Below are 21,072 nucleotides of genomic sequence, written 5' to 3'. Positions count from 1 at the left end.
ACTGACCGTTTTTTTGTTGTTGTCGTACGTTGTTGTTGTTAACGAGATCTCTGTCTCCTTTCTGTGTGTTCTTGTTTCTTTTATACTACCACCTCAGTAATGCGAAGCAGCTAGTATTGCGTGTTACAAAACTGACATCCTAGCGTCTGGTGGAAGGCTTTGCGGCACGAACTTCCGGCTGCAGGGCACGCGGCCGCGGGTCCGCGTTCCAACCCTGTCTGTATGTAATGACGCATGGGCGCCCTCCCCCCTTCTTCCCGTTACGGCGTTTCTCATAAACCAGACGTTGCTTTCGGGCGTAAAACGACTACAGTTGCTATGAAATCATGACGGTGTAGTATCTCTCTGTTACTCATGTACAGAGGTCGTCAAAAGGTTGCAGCGCAAGCGTATTGCAACAAAGCCGACTTTCAGCTCGTATCAGGTTTGACTAGCAGCCAGTAAAGCTGTACAACACTACGTTGGCCGCGTGCAATAACTAGTATGCAGGTCTAGGAAATGTGAATTGCAGGCTGCGCGCTCAAAGCAATCTCTCCGCGGCCGCGCGAAACGCCAGTTGTCAAGTCGACCATGCATCGCGATGGCGGCGTTCTGAGGTAACTTGCCGGATATATGGCATTAATTTTTACAAGGTGAGGCTGAACTGTGCGTAAATGTATGCACCACAAAATGTAACAACGCGAGTTTTCAACGTAACCTGACAAATGCGACTGGTCGCCAGCTTGCTCAAACGCATTAGGACATCGCATCATGGCCCCGAACCGAGCCCGTTATCGAGTACTCTTGTTTCCACACGTGTGCACTTTTGTCAAAGCAAGGTGACATATCTCGAACTCGGCAGTCAACGCCAGGCGTCAAAACTATGTAGCCGCGTAGAGACACGGCCACAACGCCTCGGCTCGGGTACCTACCTCGATGCCCTTTCTTTGCCTTTTTCTTTGCAGGGGGGGGTGCTGTGCCTCAAATCGGCCCTGCACATTCTTTGGGTGCTTCCCCCGAAGCAGCTCCCTTCACCAGCGCCCAAACGGCGACAGGAATGCCCCACAGTGACTGTGACGGGAAAACAGGCGTCCGAATAGGCAGTGCGCATTCCTTTGGGTGTTCACCCCAAGGCAGTGGCACCACCCAGACAATGACAGCAGTACCCGACACCGACTGTGACGGCCAAACAAGGGGCTGGCTCTCTTAGAAGCGACCGCGTCCACCGGCCTTCCCTTGAGGCGGCAACAAGCGCGAACTGTTTCGTGGAAGGAGCGCGGACGAACTTCAGTCTCCAGATTGCCTCGTCCTTGCTTCGAAGGTTTGTCATGAGAGGCAGAGTACTGTGAACTGGACGTCGCCTCTGACTGGCCGCAACGAGGTCATCGAAGTCCCTTGTGTAGGGAACTAGGGAAGAAGAGCGTTTCAAAAGCGGACTTTTGGTGCAGAGAGTGCTGAGGTGTCCTGACGTTTGCAGACATGTGTGAGCTCTGACTAGGATCTGACTACTTGTTTCAATGCGTAAATAACGTAAAATAAAGCACCTTTTTATTTCGCTCCTTCTCCCGGACGTACTCATCCATATGGATGGATGGATGAAAAACTTTATTATGGCACGAAGGATTCCTTGCCTAAACGCTACCCCGAGTTTATACAGGGGGCATATTCTCTTTCTTTTGCGCCGATGGTGATATTTGTCGGCATCTCCTTTGAAACGGAGCTGCGATAAATAGTCACCTAACCTGTTTAGTCTAATCAGGCTTTACTGCATCTGTCACAGTCTAGCTTAATAGAATTCTTGCCTATCTCTCCATCTTTTCATTCTTTATTAAAACTTGTACAGTTAGCTATTATGCCTGTAACCACTTCAATTCTGTCAATCTCTCCATCTTTCTATTCATTAATTTTTTTCCACCAATATTCTAAACGTCTGTTGCTTATCTCGACTGGTGATCGTTTAATGCCTCTATTCGCTTTAATCGCAGCGCTTCTGGAAGCTGAATATTTTCCACGGGCATTGCTGGGAGAATACCTTGGCATTCGATTACGATGTGCTGAGTCGATTTCGGACTTTTGCTGCAGAAGACGCATGCCTCATCTAAATTGTTACGAATATTTGCTCCGGTATGTTTTCGTGCTCAGGCAGCCAGTCCGGGTCTCAAATAGCAAGGTGCACCCTTTGTGCTGTCGTACAGATTTTCCCTTATGATTTCTTCCTAGTCGTATCTCTAAACACTCATTGTCTTTTCTGTGTCCATCCATCCATCCATCCTTTACATGCAACTTGCAGTCTCTGTTTCTCTCACTTTCTTTTCGGTGACTTCTAGTCGCCTATTTGCATTATCAATTACCCTGTCCTTGGTTACGAATTTTCTTGACGTCTTCCTCTATTCTGTGTTCACGGTTCTGAGGGTTGCCAAGACCGCTGGCACCAAAATGTAACGGGAGTACACCGCCTTGAACGGGTTCCAAGTGGTACACGACACACCCAAACCCCAAGCGACTATTCCCCAGACCCACTGCTTGCTTGCTTCCTATACCATGGCGCTTACCCAAAGTTTGCACTACACGGGATTGGCCAAGAACCCGGCAGTTAAACGGAAAACAGTTATATGAAAACGTGTGTTTTTGAAACGAGAGCAAACTAGAAGGTAATAAATGTTAATAAATTGGAATTCTGTGAAAAAATAAATATTAAATCAGTAACTTAACTAGGTACTCATCTAATTGTGTCACCAAGACACTCGCACACAACCATGCATTACGTTCCTGGGGCTAAAACCTAATGTGGATGCCCCAATGGAGGTAATGTTGTCAGTGTTTATAGCATGCCTAACTTTCGGAATGGAATTTCGAAGTATTTATTTCTCTGGACTACGAATCGGTGACAGGCCAATAAAAAAATGATAAATGGCTTCAGATTCTTTGCAGAAATGACAGAGGGGACAGCGCCAGTCCAGACCTGTGTAGATAAAAATTTAGTGGTGACTGCGGCGTCGTAATTTGTGAGAGATTTCCAATTTACCTGTGGTACACCTTTGATTGTCCCAAGGGTACAGCAAATGGTTCAAGTATATTATTTGGAACGTCTGTTTTGCAGAGTATTTTAAAAGACAATACTCTTTCCTTCAGCTTGCCCTTCTCTTCCTATTCTTTCAGTTGCGGCGTTCTTCGTTACCGTTACAATATATTTGTGATTTTTAGCTGCCTATTTATGTGCATCCATGCTCCTGAGTCCTTCTACAAAACTAATCTTGCTCCGCGCTTGTCTACCCATGTCAACCTGCGCTGCCTCATTTGTGGTTTTACCGTGGGCCTCCAATGCCAATCGGCCCACCGACCTTTGGTTAACTTCCAACACCGACACGATTTATGATTTTGAACACAGAATTATTTGCACTTGCGAACGTTAGTGCTGGCACCATATTACTCCTTTCGAAATTGCTCGCACCACCTATTTATTGGGGCCCCAAAGTGTTCTATGTTTCATTCTTGCTGCCATTCCGCTTCCCCTTCATCATCAGATTATCTTGGTGGAAGTTTTAAGCAAGCATTTTCTTCGTTTAGGCACACACACGCCTTTACGGGCAGGTAGCCCCTTCTCTTGGCATCGGTAAGCCGGGCCGTTGACCGGTGGTGCGGTGGCATGCCCCCCCCCCCCCCCCCCCCCCGAAATTCTTCTGACCGGGACAAAAAGAACACAGACAATCGAGTTTTCTTGGAGAAGCATTGCCGGTGCTCTTCCCTAACGCTATACCGTTTGCCACTGTACTAAATATGAAGGGGGGCAGCCATGATATCACGTTCTCCTTGTGAAATGCAGGAAGTTTTCACAACAGCCGGCTGCACAACCTATTATAGACACTTCTCTACGCCTTTGCATTCCAGCTGGACTCTGCCATGGCGAAGCTACTCTGCTTCGTCGAATATGGCTAGGGGTGGCGTTCACCAAGTCTTTTGCTTTCCGAATCGGATGGGCCGACGATGCCTCGTGTGATGACTGTCAACACCTTCTCTGTCACTGTCCTCGCTATAATTTACAGAGACGATCGCTCGCAAACGCCATAGCGCGCTTTGACCGAAGTCCTCTAACAGAGGAACTTCTTTCAAAATGCCGCCATCACAATCCATCGCAGCAGAGGGCGACGAGGGCACTTTTGCAGTTTTTAAGGACAACAGAATTGGACAAGCGGCTGTAGCATGAACAGATGTTCATAGTGCTGCAAATGCTACTGTGCTGTGCGGTGACAGTGTGCGGCGACAGTGACCGACTGGGATTGTGTGTCTATGCTCCTTCCTTTCTTTATATCTACTTTGTTATCACTTTACCTCCCCCTACCCTCTTTCCCCAGCGTAGGGTAGCAAACCGGACCTTCCCCCTGCTTAATCTCCCTGCCTTTCCCCTTTCCTCTGTCTCTCTCTCTATGAAGGGGGGGGGGCTATTATAGATATCCATGCAATGGAAAGCGTTCACACCCTAAATAGCGTGGTTTCCCTACGAGAACTTGCCAGAGTAATGAATGGGTGGTTCGGCCAGCATGGGGATTATTATTAGTACATGCATCTGCCTAAACGTTGCCCCATTGGTTTGAAACGACTTGGTCGATTTTGAAATTGACCATTCTCAGTAAAATACCGAGTTTTAACAATTATATAAGGCTCGTCATATGCGCAGATAATTGTTCGTCTTCATGCTTTCTGAAAACTGTGATTCCGTGGAAATTTAGTAAACAATAATTGAAGCGTCATAAGCAGTGCGACAAGAACCTGAGAAGCCACAAGCATGAAGACTGAAGATTGAACAAGTCATCGTACTAAACTCCACTCATTGTAGCTAAGCGATCGCAGGGCCCCTTAGTTTTCTCTAGAAATGCTTACAGGAAACTATGCAAAACAGCTGCCCCTATGACAACCGCGATGGCGGAACGACGTGGGCACCACAGCTCCGACCGGATCGACCATGTATAGAATCCTGAGCGGGGACGAGTGGCTATAGTGCTTCTGGCCGGGAAATGTAACAATGATAAGCATGGAGATATACGTGCGAATCGGCGTAAAAGAGAACGCGACGTTTTGCTTGGCACTTCTTGTTGCCAGTTGTTTCTCATCTCCAGTTGACGTCACTGTGTTCAGTTAGTTTTGTTTTATGTCTTGCGGATTTCCTTTCCACTTGCTCACTTTTAAAGCTGTCATTAATATTGTGCCGCCGTTTCAGACGCGGTTCTCGTAAAGCGGACAAACAACCTCAGCGTCTTCCTTCTGGAAGCGTGGCAGCCATGTTGTCTTCGACCTTCACTGTCGCTCGGAGGTGACGGTTCCGAACTCTTTCCCCGTTATTCTATAGACCTCCACCTCAAAGTGCTCCTCATTGCAGCTGTTGTGTTCTGTAAAAATGTTACGATCTTCGATAGCACCGATTTACGTCATATCATAGGAAAGTGACGGGGCACTGTCTTCACGAAGCGTCAAACAGCGCGTTGAAAAGGCGCCGATAATAATGGGACAAATAAAGAATGTCAAATCCTGTCGTCTCCAGTTGCTTTTCATAGAACTTTTTTCTTGCTTTCCTTTATTTTTGTTTGCTTCGTTTTTTTTTTCGAACAGTTCCGTGATGTAGTCTTGTACGATTAACAGTGAAACGGAAGTCTGCGGTGCGTCGGCTAGACTGGATCAATTTTTAAGTTGGGAATGTGGCCCTATCTTCGAAGCGGGAAAGTGCATTCAGCAAGAATGTGAGGCACCGAGTTTTCTTATTTACTGTCGAAGTACAAACTTTAACTAGCCATCATAACCCTTGGTTAGAAACGGACTCGACTTCATAATGGATGAAGATGGATCCTCACTGGGAACGCAGAAATGAAGGGTGAAAGGCAATTCGAGTGGACATCGTCTTACGAGGATTGTTGGAGATGTTTGTTCACAACCGAAGTAGCTCCACAGCTACGCATGGAACAACGCGTCCAGGCCTCTACGAGAAGCAATCAGTGCCGCCGTTCCAAAGCGATAGAGCGAGAAAGCACAACTGAATATGCTCCCCTCCCCCATATCCAACTTCCCCCACGCGCACGCTTCCATTTAGGTGAACAAATGCAACGAAAAACACGCACACTCGCCCCGATGCAAAATCGCAAAGCACGCCACAACATCGCGCTGAAAGCAGGCGCGTTGAGGTTCGGCATTTGCTGCGCTGCGAGTCCTTCCGGCGCGAGCGCCGAGGCCATCACTGCAAATCGTTATTCGTGCACTCTAGAGAAACGACAGCGCGTTATCTGAACCGCTGGCCGAGCCGAAGCCAATCCACAACAATAAGAGCGCAGCGGCGACAACAGCGCTATGTAGGTCGGCGCAACCATAAGCGGGAACAGGGAAAAACAATCAGGAGAACGAATGGGCGAGCGGGAGAAGACGGGAATAAAAGAGACCTCTCGCTTCTGGGGACGGAAGTCCCTTATCTTTCCTTTGCAGTTTGCTTCGACGGGGCGGTGTTGCATTGGCCCCCCTCGAAAGACATCATCGCTCAGAAGAGGGGGTCGAACCACGCCGGGGACAAAGGCCGAGGGCCTAACTGCTTCGCTTTGTTTTGATCAGACGCGGAAGTAAGCCTCAAGGGTAGTGCATCTCAGTGTCAGAAAAGTACCCGAAATTTTAGTAACCCGTATGAAATCTTCCAGCTAAAAGATGTTACTAAAAAGCTTGAGCAACTTCTCCACCTTCCCCCCTCCACACCACACACGTTCCCTCCGAAATGAGTTGCTGTCTCATGCTACTGGTTTTCTGAATCAAATGATACAGGGATGTCGATCTGTACCGAAGAGGAAAGAGAGAACGAAGGAAAGGCTGGAGGGTCAGCCAGACGCCCGTCAGGTTCGCTGCCACCAGGGCGAAATGATAGACTAATGAAAAGAGAGAATGAGGAGAAGGGAACATTATTAGATTAATATAGCAGCACGTAGGAATTAATTGGGAAAGATCAGTCGGTGTTATTACTGCCATCGAAGCGTAAAATACTCCGTCTGAAAGAGCTGGATCAGCCAGCAAACAAAGTGACAGGCGCTTTGTTTGCCTCAAAAGAAATAAAGAAAGGAAGAAAGAAAAAAAAGGGTGGGGGGAGGGGGGGCTAGAACAATGTCTGGAGTCAACTTCTCGAAAACATAAACAACCAGTATACTGCTGGCAGAAATTCAGACAGAAAATTTACTAGAGGTTCGAAGTTCCGGGACAAAGAGTACTGAGATTCAGATTCGCCGCGGAAGTTGAGAATGGCCCACGCCACGGCAAACGCATCGTCCTCGCGGTGAAGCCGAACCTACTCGTCCGCAGAATCCTTTCTTCCCTTCTGGCACACCTGCACAGAATACGAAGTCGCACTTCACGCCACATGGAACAGGCAAGGCAGCCCACGAGGTGAATAAGAACGGCGACCAAAGAAAGGAGAAGGCCCCAAGCGTCGGCAATCTCTCTGCAGAAGCGAAGCGCCCCGCAAGAACGGCCTGGGGAGGAGTGAACGGCGAACGCAGGAAGGAGCAAATGAAAGAGTGGAGAGGCGAGCGAGAGGGACACAGCGCGAGGGAAAGAGAGGACGCGGAGAGGGAGAAAGAAATCATTTGAACAACGCAAAAACAGATGCGGCGGTTCCCGCCACTATTGATTGACGTAACGACTCTTCAGTCACGTGACTCTCCTCCTATTGGTCGGCCGGAATTCCCGACGTAGTAGCTTACTATAGAGAAAATGGAGTCAGAATTAAAAAAAACATTTGAGATTATTGTTTAATACTAATGCAAAACTTCTTTAACAATGCAAGTACAATTAGACATACGTGTTAAACTCTACATAAAATTTTTACATTGTTTTAAAAGAAGTATAGTGCTTACAAGAGAAGAATGCTTTAATGGTGGTGTCAGTTCTCTCAAGACGGGGTCTCAGCTGAAAGCGTGTTCCTGCCAGCTCGACAGCTGATAGACATGCAAGGCAGCAAACGGAGTGCGCTCCAGAAAGTAGTTCTGCCGGTTTTGCAAAAATGCGTTGCTCACTTGACTATCTGTGCAAAGTAGCACAATTATCAATACTTATTTTGAGTATTTAGATGTTTTTTGCGGCAGTGTAGCGCTCTTTACGGATGTCGCATTTTTGCCGGGCCGCGGAAGGATACACACTCGCACGCCCGCCGCGTTTCCCGCCAAAGGTAGCCATTCGGTGAATCAAGCGGAGGCGCCTTTGTAAATAGCAGCGGCGGATTTTTCGATTTGGTGCGGGAGATCAACCAGATTACACCTGTTTTTGCGGATACGTGCTACCGGGTGATGGCGTTATACCATCGGAGCTCGGAAAAACGGCGGATATTCAACGATTTTCGTCGGCAAGAAGAAGAAGTGATCGGCAGCCTGGTCAGGTAAGGGTGTGACGTTTCTCCCGGCGCTCGGCGGTGCGCTTCTCGCGTGCTCGACGCCGCCACTCCCGGTTCCTCCAAGTTTCGCTGTGTTTTGGACGCTTCGCACGCGGCGGGCTTTTGCGTCGCTGCCACCTCTGGTTCCACGATGTCGGGCGTCGCCGGCAAGCCAGCAGCTGTTTGCGCCGCGGCTCCGTCTTCGAAGCCAGCTGTTCGAACAAGCCTCCCTCGTGCACGTTGACGGTGCCGCTGACCGCCGTGGTCGTTCGATTGGCTGTGCGAAATCCTTCAGTTCACGTGCGTTTTTCCGCCACACTAATTTTGTGTAGCTATCACCCTAGGCAGTGCCGATATTTTTCAAAATTTGCGCGCTCAGCTGACTCTCCCGCCGTGGCCCTTTAAACGGGCGCGCCGGCTTGATCGTCGCAAGCGCCGTCGATGTTTGTGAATTATTGTGACGAGTGGATTATTTTATTGTTTTGTATTTCGAGGGGCATGTTACTTCCCATTGCACGCTTTTTCCTGACGTATAACGTGTTTTCTGCACAACTGCGACCTTGCGAAGCAGGCGTGTGCCAGCTGCTGCACCACGTGGTGGACGCTTTGCGCGAGGCCTCTCCTCCCTTGTGCCTCGTTTTGCGGTGCAGTTCTCCGCTGCAGTGTTGCCGCTTGTGCGTGTTTCATAAAGCCCTCGCTGTGCCCGACTACGAGCCGCGTCCAGTCGCCGGCGGCCGCGTTAGGGGCGCGTTTTTTTCGAACTCGACGCGGAACCCAGCGCGCCGCCGCCGACGGGCGCGACGCGGCTGGCTGGGGCCTTTGTGTGACTTGGCTTGGCTGGCGCGGCCAAGCGGCGGTGCGTGCATGCTGCTGCGTCGCTGCTGCTCGCCGACGCCGCCGGGTAATGGCGGCGCTGGTGTGGGCCGTCTTCCTCGCTGGCTCGCATCCAGGGAGCAGCAGCTGTGGACCGGCGACGCGGCCCCCCGCTCTCCTTCCTCACTCTCCGGTGGTCCCTTTCCGTCGCGTCAGTGCTTCCTTCGCCCTCGTCCTCTCGCTCTTGCCCCGAATCAGCTGCGACGACGCGCCGCGGTGGCTTTTTATGGCGGCTCGGTCTGCCGGCCGGCCAGCCGGCGGCGCGTCCGGTCGGTCGGTTTTCGCGGGCTACGTATGGCGCGTCCCCCGTGCATCTGACGCCACGCGGCCGCGTCTTGGGGGCCTCCCACATTTCGGAGGGCCCTAAGACCGTGCGAATGTTAGCGTGGCCGTCAGCTGATTGCCGTGTTTGGGCTTTCTTGCCGTTACGCCAGACAGCTGCCGTGTTCCGCTGTCTTGCCAACCATGTAGCGCACTGAAAAATTAGAACTGACGCGGTTGGTGATGGTGTTAGTTGACGCCGCGACTGTACCTTTTGTCCTTGCAGCGTTGTTAACACAATTAACGCACATTAACCTTGCTCCAGGCTGGAGCGAGATTTGTACGCTCCCTTCCCGCCGCTATTCAGACATGGTTGATAATTTGTGGTGCCATTGTTTTTTCCACCAGCAAAATTAAGAAAGCAACTACAGCTCTCATTTAACAACATGTGATGCTTGTGAACATTCTCAATTCTAGGTTACACTGAACTTCGAAATTCCACTTCACCTAAGTGAATGTAAACAAAAGTTAACGCATAAGTCACTGTTAGGGCTTGTACGGCTACTGTCGTAGTACGTGAATTTGCAGAGAACGAAGTGGCATATGGCCACTACGAGAAGTATGGACTCAATCCACGCCGTTGTTTGTATGTAACTGACCTCTCGCTCGCATCAAGGTCGATTTTATAACGTCTGCATTTCTGAGTGCGCTCCTGCATCACCTGTTCGAATTTTGCCGCGTGTCCTCAGAACGCGGCCCACTTGCTTGTAAGCAGCAGGTTGTTTACTTTTTAGTCTTTTTTTTTCCTTTCCTTTTTCTATTTGGCGATTCTTTTTCCCGGTGTATGCCTCGAGCGCTTAACCGGGACGAGTAGCAGACGGTCCCGTTCTTCGCGTTACGTAACGTTCGCGGCAAGGAAATGGAACGCTGTTGCGCTGTAGGCCACTCAGGACGTTCTACGAGGAAGAGAGAAAAAAAATAAAGAAATGTCATACGAATGTGGATCAAGGACGCCTCTTTTCCTTCTCTGAATGATAGCCGCTCTTCTCGAGAGGCACGCTTCGTGAGGAGAAGGAGGCATTGGGAGAAGGTGATAAGGATTGCCGACATAGTGCGAACGCAGCGAGTGGCGCTGCTCAGGGGGGAAACGCACGTGCGAGCTTAGTTGAGCTTCATGTGTCGAATTCGCCGTGTCGAAGGGATGTTTCTCTGCAAACCCGCGCGCTGACGTTATCTAGTCGTCGCGGGCACTCCAGCATCCGCTCTTGCGGTTCTCGTAGTTGACGGCCCTGCTATTCTCCAGTTCTGTATCTTTGCTCTCTTTTTCTGTGTGCCTGCTGTTCTGGACGCGTCATAAACGGTCCCTACAAATTGAACCGTGGAGTTTTCTTGTGCGGCCTGGTTCCTTGGCTTGTAAAATGAGAGTTGGGGGTTGCCCGGACAGACGGGAACGACATAGTACAACTGCAATTGCAGCGTCTTAGTTGCAACTTTATAGTATTGAGGTACTGCGTCATAGATTTACGATTGCTCGAGCAAGTGTTTCAGCGCTGTGACACAAGCGGTTTGTGATACTCGTCGTAAAAGGCTAGGATGAGCATTTCGAAACAGCGATGATCTAAGGGTGCCCTCGTAACAAGCCGCGGATAGCAGCCGTTTTTCCCACCTGGGTTTCTTCTAAACACACTTTGTCAGGATTCATGTGGTGTAGCAACTATGAATACGCGGTCCGCACATCGGTCAACGTCACAATTATGAGAACCGGCTCGTGAGAACCTGCGCCGTGAGCTACAATAAATGGGCATTATTGGATTTACTGGTTTTCAAAATAAATGAGAATAGACGACAACGAAGTTCACTTTAAGGGTGTTACTTTAGGGAAAACGAGGAACTGTCCAGAAATTTGTCAGTTCTGGAATATTCAGGATAAAAACGGGATTTATGGCCCCAGTTGCTTTGAAGGGGGGGAATTCGGTACCTACAGTGGTCTCGGCCAAGCTATAGAGATATGCCGGAAGGAATCAGTTTTCAGCTGTTCCAATACAATCCGCAAGTAATTGTTTCTTTCTTTTTCTTTTGCTGTTTTTGTGAGTGTGAGCATGGCCGGGTGGCTGGAATATTGTCAACACTTGATTCACTCATATCTGTTAGTACATCCGACCTGATTTACCGTGTACTTGCCCAAGTTGTTTAAAATGGTGGGCCAGAGCAGTAACTCATGTACCTCCATTGTCATAAGTTGTTTTCGTTTCTTTTCTTTCATTTCTTTTTTGAAGGAACGGCCGGGAAGGTCTTGAAAATGTCGGTGAATTTGAAAGCACCAACGTAGCAGACGTGTTATTTCTCCTGTCTGAGTGAGATTGCCTAGTGCAGTTTGTTCTTCCTTCGATAGGTCACCCCTTTTCGCGACGGGTGATTTGTCTCGTCGAAGCTGCGTCGGGACCTCTGCGGCGCCCCGTAGAGAGACGACAGTGCGTTCTCTTCTTTGACAAAGCAAGTGTGCTTCACAGCGAGTGGTCGTGACGTCACGAGCGTGCAGCCCGCTGTTCGCAGTGTGACACAAAGTATAGACGTTCGTGAGCGGCCTTTTTTCGCTGTTGCAATTTGCGACACCGGTAATAAGGATAACGCTTGACAGAAGAGCAAGCAGAAGGGCAACCAGAAGGGCTCATCAGTGCAGTGTGTTTCTGAGAATGCCGTAAGAAAGGTCGTAGCTTTCTCCGTTTCACCTTAGATAACTTCTGGAACGCTCGCGTCTCGCGTGCTGCACATGATACCGTTTTTATTTTTTTCTGTTGATCTTTTGAAGCCTTAACAGTGTGCTTCTAGCTAGTTTACAGAGTGGTCTGTGGTGCTCTACGCTCCATTTGCATATTTGCAATCTCTCCCGAATTTTTTTACAGTTTGTGAATTTGGGCTCGTTTTGTGATTTTACTAATGTTCGTCAAGTTTTAGCAAATGTAAAGGTTTCGCTCGTTGCTCTGCGAAGCCTCCGCTAGAAGTTTTCTGGTGGTGAAAGGACGCAAGAAAGATAGTTGCTTCGAGCAAGTTTTGCAAACAAGTTCCTGACGCAGGCGACATCGGCAACAACATAGTCACTGAAAAAGTCACTGTGGTATAAAAACGATGTGCTGCGTCTATAGATCAGTGATCGCTAAATAAAGCGAGTATCTGTCGCGAAAAGTTGGCAGGTATGCATTTGTTCTTCGGACTTCTCGCAAGCACAAATGATAACAGCAATCGACAACGAATGGTGGACTAATTTATTAACATAGGGAGGACGAGCAGTCATGAAACGTAAACGCGTTCCAGAAAGGTAGCCTCGGATCTCAGCTGTTGCGATCTTTCCTTGAACAACACGGTAATCGTCTCGAGTGGATCGCCCGCTGAGGGGGTGGGCGAGGTATTTGTCCGAGGCTGGCATTTCTTTCGTAGTTGCGGATAAGTGGTGGACGGGACCTCGTCGCGCAAGGACGTTGCTGGGCGTTTCTCTCCCTCCGCGGTGGCGCAGACCGCTTCGTCGAACTAGTAGTGGATTGTTGACTCTCCAGAAGGGGCCGAGCAGGTGAGAGTGAGAGATGCGCGCCCGCTGCGTCCCCACCTGCCGAGGGCGCCTGACAGGCCAATCGCTGATAAGTGCGTGCGAAACAACCATGACAGCCATCGCTGCTGCGGCAGCTGTCTCCACAGCCCGTGCCCTGCATTATTGCGTGGCATCGTAGGGCGCCGCAGCAGCTGTTTTGCGTGTAGCGTGGCTTTCAGCGGGCCCCCTGGCTATGAATGCGCCGCGTGTAGGGTATCTGTGCCGAATGCAGCGTAAAATATTCTCCCAGTCTCCAATACGCGATTTCATTTCGTGCTGCAGTTCCCTCTCAATCGTTTGTGAATGACGAATGTCTGTCTTTTGGCCTTCGTTTTCTATCTTTCTTCCTTTCTTTTTTTTTCTCTCTCTCTCTCATCACCACGTGGCTAACCCATGCAGTTCGCGCTTTACGCGAATGAATTGAAGGCTGCTGAGCGCCGCGACACGGTTAGCATTTGAACACGGTCACTGAAGTTTGTGACTGGCTGTACAATCAGTAGGAGTGTGGTACATTTAGTTTGCCACGATATCGCTTCGGATTTTCGAAACTGTGAAATTATGCCCTTGGCGCTGCTTTGCTTGCAGCATTCGCGCTGGCTTATCGTGCAGCGGGTGAGCTGGGCTCGTATATAATTTGTTAATGCGGCTTATGGTTCTCATTGCAGTCGGATCGCGGACATTGCGGATGAGTTGAAGTGGGCATATCTAATGCTTCGAACTTACGAGCTGCGAGGCCGTCGCTTGGTGTTTCCTGTGCAGTCCGTCAGCGACTTCGCCGTCTTGATAGCTCTTCGTTCCACCGGATGTTCTTCTGTGACTGATAGTAGTCCGCGTCTTGAATGTCGAGTATTTGGAACGGCTTCGATCTGGGTCGCGTTTCTTTGGCTCCCGGCGTATAAGAGGTCACGCACGTCTGCGCTTTCCGGATCCAGCGGCGCAGGATCCTGCGACACGTTCGTTTCTTAATAAAGAAAACCGCACGGTCCCGTGAGAATGCATCACACCGCGATAGATGCGGCTCATTGGCGAATGCTTATGTTTTGTGGTAATGTGCTGTTGCGTCATTGGCTGGAAGGGATGAAAACGAGGACCGCTGTAGGAACAGTTAGCTTCTGCCTGTACGGTGCTTGCAAGTCGATACTTCAGCGTAGTAATATTGTGACAGCAGTACCCTTGTATACCAACCTGGATAGCGACGCCCAGTGCCAGCAGTCGTGTACAGTATCTCGAGGAGTAGCCAGAGGCGGCTTGAAGACGTATACAGGTTCGGTGCACTGCCTTGCACGTGGCGACGCGAGGTATGCTTATATAATGCACTGCACATGTGGCAAGAGTCCGTGTACGGTGGTGGTTGATCTCGTAGCCCTTGCTTGCGTAGCGAATCAGTTCGTTGCAGCTGGTCTATACATACGATTGTAGCGTCTCATGCCTGTATTCTTCTGGGTTTCGGTGTACTTCGGTGGCCCACGTGGCTCTTTCGTCATTGTCGCCAATAATTGTTGCTGCGCGAGACCAAGGCGTCGTCGACTGTCGAGCCGGTGCTGGCGTGTTTCGACGGCGATCTAATTGCGGTGGCGTTGGCTGTCGATCGGCCCCGATGCGGCTGCACGTCGCAACGCGCAAGGAACTTGCATTAATTGGCCTCGCACTGAGGGTAAACGCGTTTAAATGTCGGTTCGTCGTGGACAACGCAAGAGACGACACGACTTGGGAAGGATGAAAATGCGCGTGCGTGTTGCGGCTTCCCGCACCTCCGTTGCGTGTATTTTAAAAGGAGACATTAAAGTTGAACGTGGAGATGTGTTAGTAAATTGCGCTCGTGCAGTAGCAAAGCGGCCGCCCTTTAACATGCGAAGATGCTCGGTAGGCCAGAAAAGGCGGGAGACGGATGGCAACGCCGCCCGTCTGATTTCGGCTTGTAGCTCTTCTACAAACTTCTGTCTCGTTATTTGCTGCGGTGGTTCGCTGAAGGTGCAGCACTCCTATGGGCAGGTTCTCGCGCCTGCCGTGTAATATAATACGTATGGCTGCTGCTGTTGCTTGGCAAACGGCAAAAGGAATAAAATACGGATCAAGAGGAGGTTCCTGCACAAAGGATTTCGAAAGCGGCCGTGACCGGCTGTGCCTGGTTGTTTCTTTTTCTTAGGTCATCCCGGGACCATTCCGTCTCTCGGTCCTCCCCCCTTCTCCGCGCTGCCCCGCGACTTGGGAATATCGTTTCCCTCCTCCAACCGCGGCGAGCATTAGCGGGCCGCCGCCGAGGCCGCAGTGAGAGCGAATGATGGCCCGTGCCTACCTGCCTACCGGGCCTTGTATACTGCGCGCGTGTCTGCCGACGCTCTCAGCGCATGTTTTCTTTCATTACTTTTCTTTTGCGCGTTCCATATTTCATTTTGCTCTCCTTTGCCGAGTTTCCGTGAAGGTCGTGACGATTGCCGTGAGCCGGCGAGTGTGTTTCTTTCTTCGGCGTCGCAGACGACCGCGACGACTGCTATATTGTGAGCCGGGAAAGAAGATGGTTGTTGTTGTTGCTATATTCCACCCGTTGCTCTTCTTTTTCGAGCAACGTCGTGCGCAAGATTTCTATTGGTGGACGGGAAATCAGCCCGGCTGTGGGAGGGAGAGAGCGACGCGGCGGAATTTGTGAGGTTTCGTTTTTGTCGCCGTCTTTTCGGCGCTTTCGCTCCGGCGCGCGCGCGCGTCCGCTTGGGTCTTGGGGCTGGCTGGGGCCGTGTCTTCCCGACGCTTGCGTTTTCGGCGTCGGTCACGACGACCCGTGGTCCGAGGAAAGAAGCACATCCCCCCCCCCCTTCCTCACCCTCGGGCTTCGGTTGGCTGTGTCCATTCTGCGGCGAATGGATACTGCTGTTGCGTCTGCTCCGGCCCGTCTCGCAGGGGGGGGGGGGGGGTTTCTTCGGTGGCTGCCGGACGTTAACCGCCCGGGCAGCTTCGCCGTCTTCGTGTCCGCGCCGTGCGCCTGGGTCATTGTTTGCGTCGCCGTTACACTTTATTTCTTCTTCGTCCTCCTGGTCGCGGCACTAGGAGCGACGGTGAATTATGAGAGGACGTGAGGGGGACGGGGGTGAGGGGGGGGGGTGCTCTGTCTTTCTTGCGTGGCCGGAAGTTTTCGTGGCTGCGTTATGAATTCGGCGACGATCCGACGAGAGCGAAGGCAGCAGCAGCAGCGACACCCATGGCATTCATACACAAATACGCGCTTGCGCACGCTGGCTGGCTTCGCGTCAATCTGTGCCTCCCCCGCCTAGGCTCTCGCTATGTTTTTCTCTCACGTTTTTCTTATTATTTTTTCTCGTTTCTCTGGCGTGCTTGCCTTCAATGCGCGGCCCACGTGTATGGCCACGACGCTGCTACGGTTTTTCTCTCCCTCACGTCGCCGCGGTGTACCGAGCGTGGCAGAGAGAGCGTGAGTGACTTTTCATTGCCATTGGTGGTGTGGTCGTGGTGCTGGTTTGCGTGTAACGTCGTGACCTTGCGCGCACGGCGTGCCTCGTATATTGGGACTCGTCATTTTTTTTTGCCACCCCTCCTCTCTGTCTCTCTCTCTCCGTCGTGCTCTTTCGGGGCACACTGGGAGGGGGTCGTCGTTCGCGCTTGCACGCGCGGGCAGCACGTGAGCGTGGCGACGCGGACGCCATGCTTTACCGACGCGCCGCGAGGCCGCCTCGGATGATCTTGTCACGGAGTGGCGACGCGACGGACGTGAGACGCGAAGCCGCACCGCGCGCGCGCGCGCGCTCTTTTATGTGTTGTGTTGACGCGCCTACTATTTATATCCATTTCTTTCTTTCTTTTCCGTCTTCGTGCGCGTCGTGCGACGCCTTCTCTGGATTGCTGCGCGTCGTGGTCGACTGTGTACGCGCGCTGTTGCGTCGCAGATGTCGCGGCGGAAACGCGAATGACCGCAAGCGAGTGCCGGATTTAGTCTGCCTATCTTCCTTTTTTTTCTCAGAAGGCGGCAGTCGGTGTGGACGGCGACAATTGTTCCGTTCAGCGTGACAAATCGAATAGCGGATGTTCGCGCTCCTGCGTGCATGGTGTGTGTGTGTTTGCACGATGTTGTCGCCGATAGTCACTTTACCTCGAGAAGAAGAAGAACGCGCGATTTTTTTTATTAAGATTTTTCGGATGACGGCGACAGCGGCGCTGGGATGTACCGCGCGTGGCCGTCGGCGCTCGCTTTGTTCTTTCGCTTCCGAAAAGTCTTGCAAGTGAGACAATGGGGTCTTTCTTTGTCTTTGTCTTTTTTGTTTATTTTCAGGTGGAAGGGTACGTTGTACTACATGTATAACGTGGACAGGAAATTGGTCACCACAGAGCAGCTTCGTATTTCACGAACGCTTCGTCGTTGTCCAGGGATCGAACCCAGTACCACTGTATTTCTTGGGCTGGCAATAGATTGCGTCGCTCGGCCGAATTATTCGGCAACTGCAAGCGTGCGAACACTGTATATGGCGAATCAGTTGTGCGGATTTGCCGTACACGGCTGTGACGCGTTGTAAAACGTTTGCGCCGGTCCGTGTGTGTGTGTTTCTGCTGTGAGGCCACTCTTTTGCCGAAATGCATGCAAAGGGCGTGTATTTGGAAGTTTAAACGCTGATCTTTGTCGGCGTACCTATAGCTATGCCTCCTCTGTGCGATTTCTCGGCTATGTAAGGTCAGTGCGCAGTTGTCAGCGCGTACAACCGAGAGATGTACACCTGACAACTGACGAAGTATACTTAAACATTTGCGCGCACCTCTGAGTGTAATGTCACTTGTTAACTTACTGCTGCTGCCTACCCGAAGCGGAGTGGGGCAGATAGATCCATTAACTTTAGGCGCGGGGCCAGGTTATAAACGGTTCGCCATAGCAGCGTCTTAACCGCTGCGTCGGCCGCAGGAAGCGAGCCTTGCGTAGCTAAGTGCCGGATATTTGCAGCAAGCTCAAGTCTAGACGCTTACCTCAGCGTGCAGAGATGGGGGGCCCCGCGCTCGACGTTCCGTTGATTCAGCAGGAGTTACGGGTCAGGCTCCGGGAGGGTGAACCGGAGGGGAAGGGGCGACTCAGCCCCCTCATCTTTGAATCCGTCCAGTGGCAAACTTTAGCTCTCCGTGGCCTTGACCCGTCGGCGCCTTGCTGCTCGTGTCGGTAAACACGCGACCGGCGCCTGAACATTGTCGCTGCATTGCACGTGGCGCGTCGCGAAATAGTTCCGCCGAGAGGCGTGCAATTTTCTCGCGCGCGTGACGCTGGCGTCGGTTCCTTTTTCTTGCGCTGTACGTAGCCACCGCCTGTTGTGGGAAATTCGCTCGCGCTACACTCCAAGAAAAGTTTACACCCTTTGGAGTGCCCCCTTCTGCCACAAAACGATAATCGTCATCTGCCTTGATGCGTTTCCTTTCTTGAAAACGCCGCGCCCGCTATACTTTCCTGTCGGGAATGCTATCGTGCTGATAACGCGCATGTCGTTCATTACTGGAAAGTACCGGGCTCGCAGCGTTAAAGAAAGGAAACGCATCAAGGCAGATGACGATTATCGTTGTGTGGCAGAAGGGGCACTCCAAAGGATGTAAACTTTTCTTAGAGTGTATTGCGGGCGGACCGAGCGACGGCAAATGGTATCGAGCGGCCCGGCTCTTGCGCCCGCAGGCTCTTTGCGCTGAACTTGTTGGGACTCGGAGCAACACTCCAAATAGCGGAAGGATTTGGAATTGTATTTCTGGGGTCAACGTGTACGCGATGTGTGTGTCCCGCGCATGATCAGCTCGCATTACCTAGTCTGCTAGAATCTAGTTCCTGACAGATGCCGTGATTAATTAATTCATTCATTCATTCATTTGGCTCAGCGTTTTCGAAGCAGCACTGGGTCTATGAGAGACGGCGTAACGCAATGCTGCGGATTCTCATTTCGACCGCTTGGGCGCCTGCACCGTGCAGAAACAGCTGTTTCCATTAGCGTTCTTTGTTTTGTTTTTTTCGCGGTCGGCAATCGAACCCGCGTCCATGTAGACGCAGTAGCAGAACACCGCTTCCGCGGGTCGTAATAGTGGAAAACATTATAGCAGCAACGCAGTGCTATATCTCCCGTGAATAAGCGCCCTTGATTTCTCGTGACAGGCGAGAGAGTGTTTCTTCGAAACTGGATTCCTAAGTGCCACCGGCAACGCATTCGCTCGCAGTGCGTGGCGTTTTCGATTTCGTGGTAGGTCACGAATGAAGCTACTCTTGAGAACCCCATAACGACACCTGTCGCCAATATTGGTGTTTTCTTTCTTGGCAGCTATACTACAGGAAGGTAGCAATGGCGTGGACTTGCCTTGCATGCATCAGCAAACCGCAGTTTATTCGGTCGGCTGCTTGGACAACGCTGTAAGCGCCTTCGTTACATCGCAGTGTAGACAAACACCACTTCAGTACGGCGCGACGTGCAGCTGCCAGTGCCGAAACGCTGGGCATGTTATTGCAAACATTTTTTCTCGTTGCTGTGCCCGGCGATTTCCTCTTTTGGGGACTTGTTGCGTTATTGGCACCTCATCCGCGATATTGATGCGTCGGTGCGCTTTCTAAGAGGAAGGTACCGTATTGTGCCACTTCCTGCGTTGTGCGGTTACTAGAGACGCGGCATATATGTAAGTTACTATAGAGACGCGGCCTACAGCATGTTCTGACGCACCTGGCAGACCTCTCTACTCCGTTCTCGCCCGGTCACTCGTTTTTTTCTCGCCGTCGTTCCAAACGCTGGCCCGCGTGCGAACCGCGCGTTCGGCTCGAAGCCAAAGAGGCACGCGTTTCTAACGCATGGGGTGCCGTGGCTCGTGGTGACTATTGGCTTCTCTCCTCTTGCTCGCGCCTCCCCTTCTTCTCGTCTCCCTTGTCGTACACGATGACTTCTTTTGTTTTGCCCACTCGTGCTCGGTGCGAGCTCCGGCGGCGCGTGCCCGAGGCGACGCGTGCCGGCGGTCAGGTGACACCGTCTTTCTTCGAGCGGCCGTTGAAGTGTAGACGCCGTTCCTTTTGCGTTTGCATCGCCTTTTCTTTGATCCACTGCGACGGTGTTGGAGAAACTGCTTCTCGGTGGGTGGCGTTTGTCGAGAGTGCGTGCGATTGGCGAGGATTCGTCCGAGATGACCGGAACCCGTCGCACGAGTCAAGTCCCGAGAAGAGACAACCGCCGTACGAACAAAGCGTGAGTCTCTCGCTGGGTTGATCAGCTGTAGATGCCTGTCAGCGGCCTGGGAATGTTCGGCGATAGGCCTGACGGCGGCCATTTTTCGCTGCTCTTGTCCGAACGTGATGCCGCGTAGAACGGTGACGTTGGTTGCGCAGTTTTATCGCGTCTAGTGTCTGACGAGCGTGTTTTTTTTTTTTTTTTCTCTTTCTCGTTCGCAGCCGGCTCAGCAACCGCCCGACGAGTCCCAAAACGCAGATGGAGCAGGAGAAGAGGATCCGGCGCGAGATCGCCAACAGCAACGAGCGCAGGCGCATGCAGAGCATCAATGCCGGTTTTCAGTCGCTGCGGACACTTCTGCCGCACCACGACGGCGAGAAGCTCTCCAAGGTGAGTCTGCCGGTCCCGCCTTTTTTCTTTTTTCCTCTTCTTCGCTACTCCGTCGCTTCAGGCGTTTCGCCTGTTTCTTGCGGCGGCTCCCTGACAGGTGTCGCGTGCACCTGGCTCTGCCACCAGGGGGCATCGGACCTCTCGGCGTTGTCGCAGTGCTACCCCCTGCCTCCCCTCCCTTCCTCCTCGTGTTCTTTTCCCGTTTCCACGGTCGCTCGCGCATCTTCGGACGAACGCCCGCCTGCCTCGTGCAGCGAGTTACCGGGCGGTGGCGAGGAAACAGCTGCTACTTGTTATGCGAAGACGAATTGGGAGCGTCGGTCTTTTCGTAGCGGGCAGCCAGTCGTGCGAGGCGGAGTGAGGTGGAAAGGGGACTCCCTTTCGCCCTTCATCATTCAGTTTCTTCAGTTTATATCGACGTCGTAGAATAA

General features: G+C 51.6%; 1 protein-coding gene and 1 long non-coding RNA gene across 3 annotated transcripts in view; one reads left to right on the top strand and one right to left on the bottom strand.

Moving 5' to 3' along the window:
- The window catches only part of LOC135898133 (uncharacterized), a 676,755-nt gene extending 658,325 nt beyond the window's left edge, over positions 1-18,430 (bottom strand). Inside the window, exon 1 of the long non-coding RNA XR_011512724.1 lies at positions 18,045-18,430. This is a non-coding gene — a long non-coding RNA (uncharacterized lncRNA). The remainder of the gene's footprint in view (positions 1-18,044) is intronic.
- The window catches only part of crp (transcription factor cropped), a 69,364-nt gene continuing 56,449 nt past the window's right edge, over positions 8,158-21,072 (top strand). Inside the window, exons 1-2 of one of the 2 annotated variants that reach the window (XM_065426886.2) lie at positions 8,158-8,371; positions 20,473-20,641. In XM_065426886.2, the coding sequence (XP_065282958.1) occupies positions 8,283-8,371; positions 20,473-20,641 (258 nt within the window). In that variant the 5' untranslated portion in view covers positions 8,158-8,282. Of the gene's footprint in view, positions 8,372-19,992; positions 20,270-20,472; positions 20,642-21,072 lie in introns of those variants that run through there. The other variant, XM_065426887.2, reaches the window with a different exon arrangement.

Source organism: Dermacentor albipictus, chromosome 3 (assembly GCF_038994185.2).
Source record: "Dermacentor albipictus isolate Rhodes 1998 colony chromosome 3, USDA_Dalb.pri_finalv2, whole genome shotgun sequence".
NCBI lineage: Eukaryota > Metazoa > Arthropoda > Arachnida > Ixodida > Ixodidae > Dermacentor > Dermacentor albipictus.
This window is presented reverse-complemented; position numbering and strand designations above follow the sequence as displayed.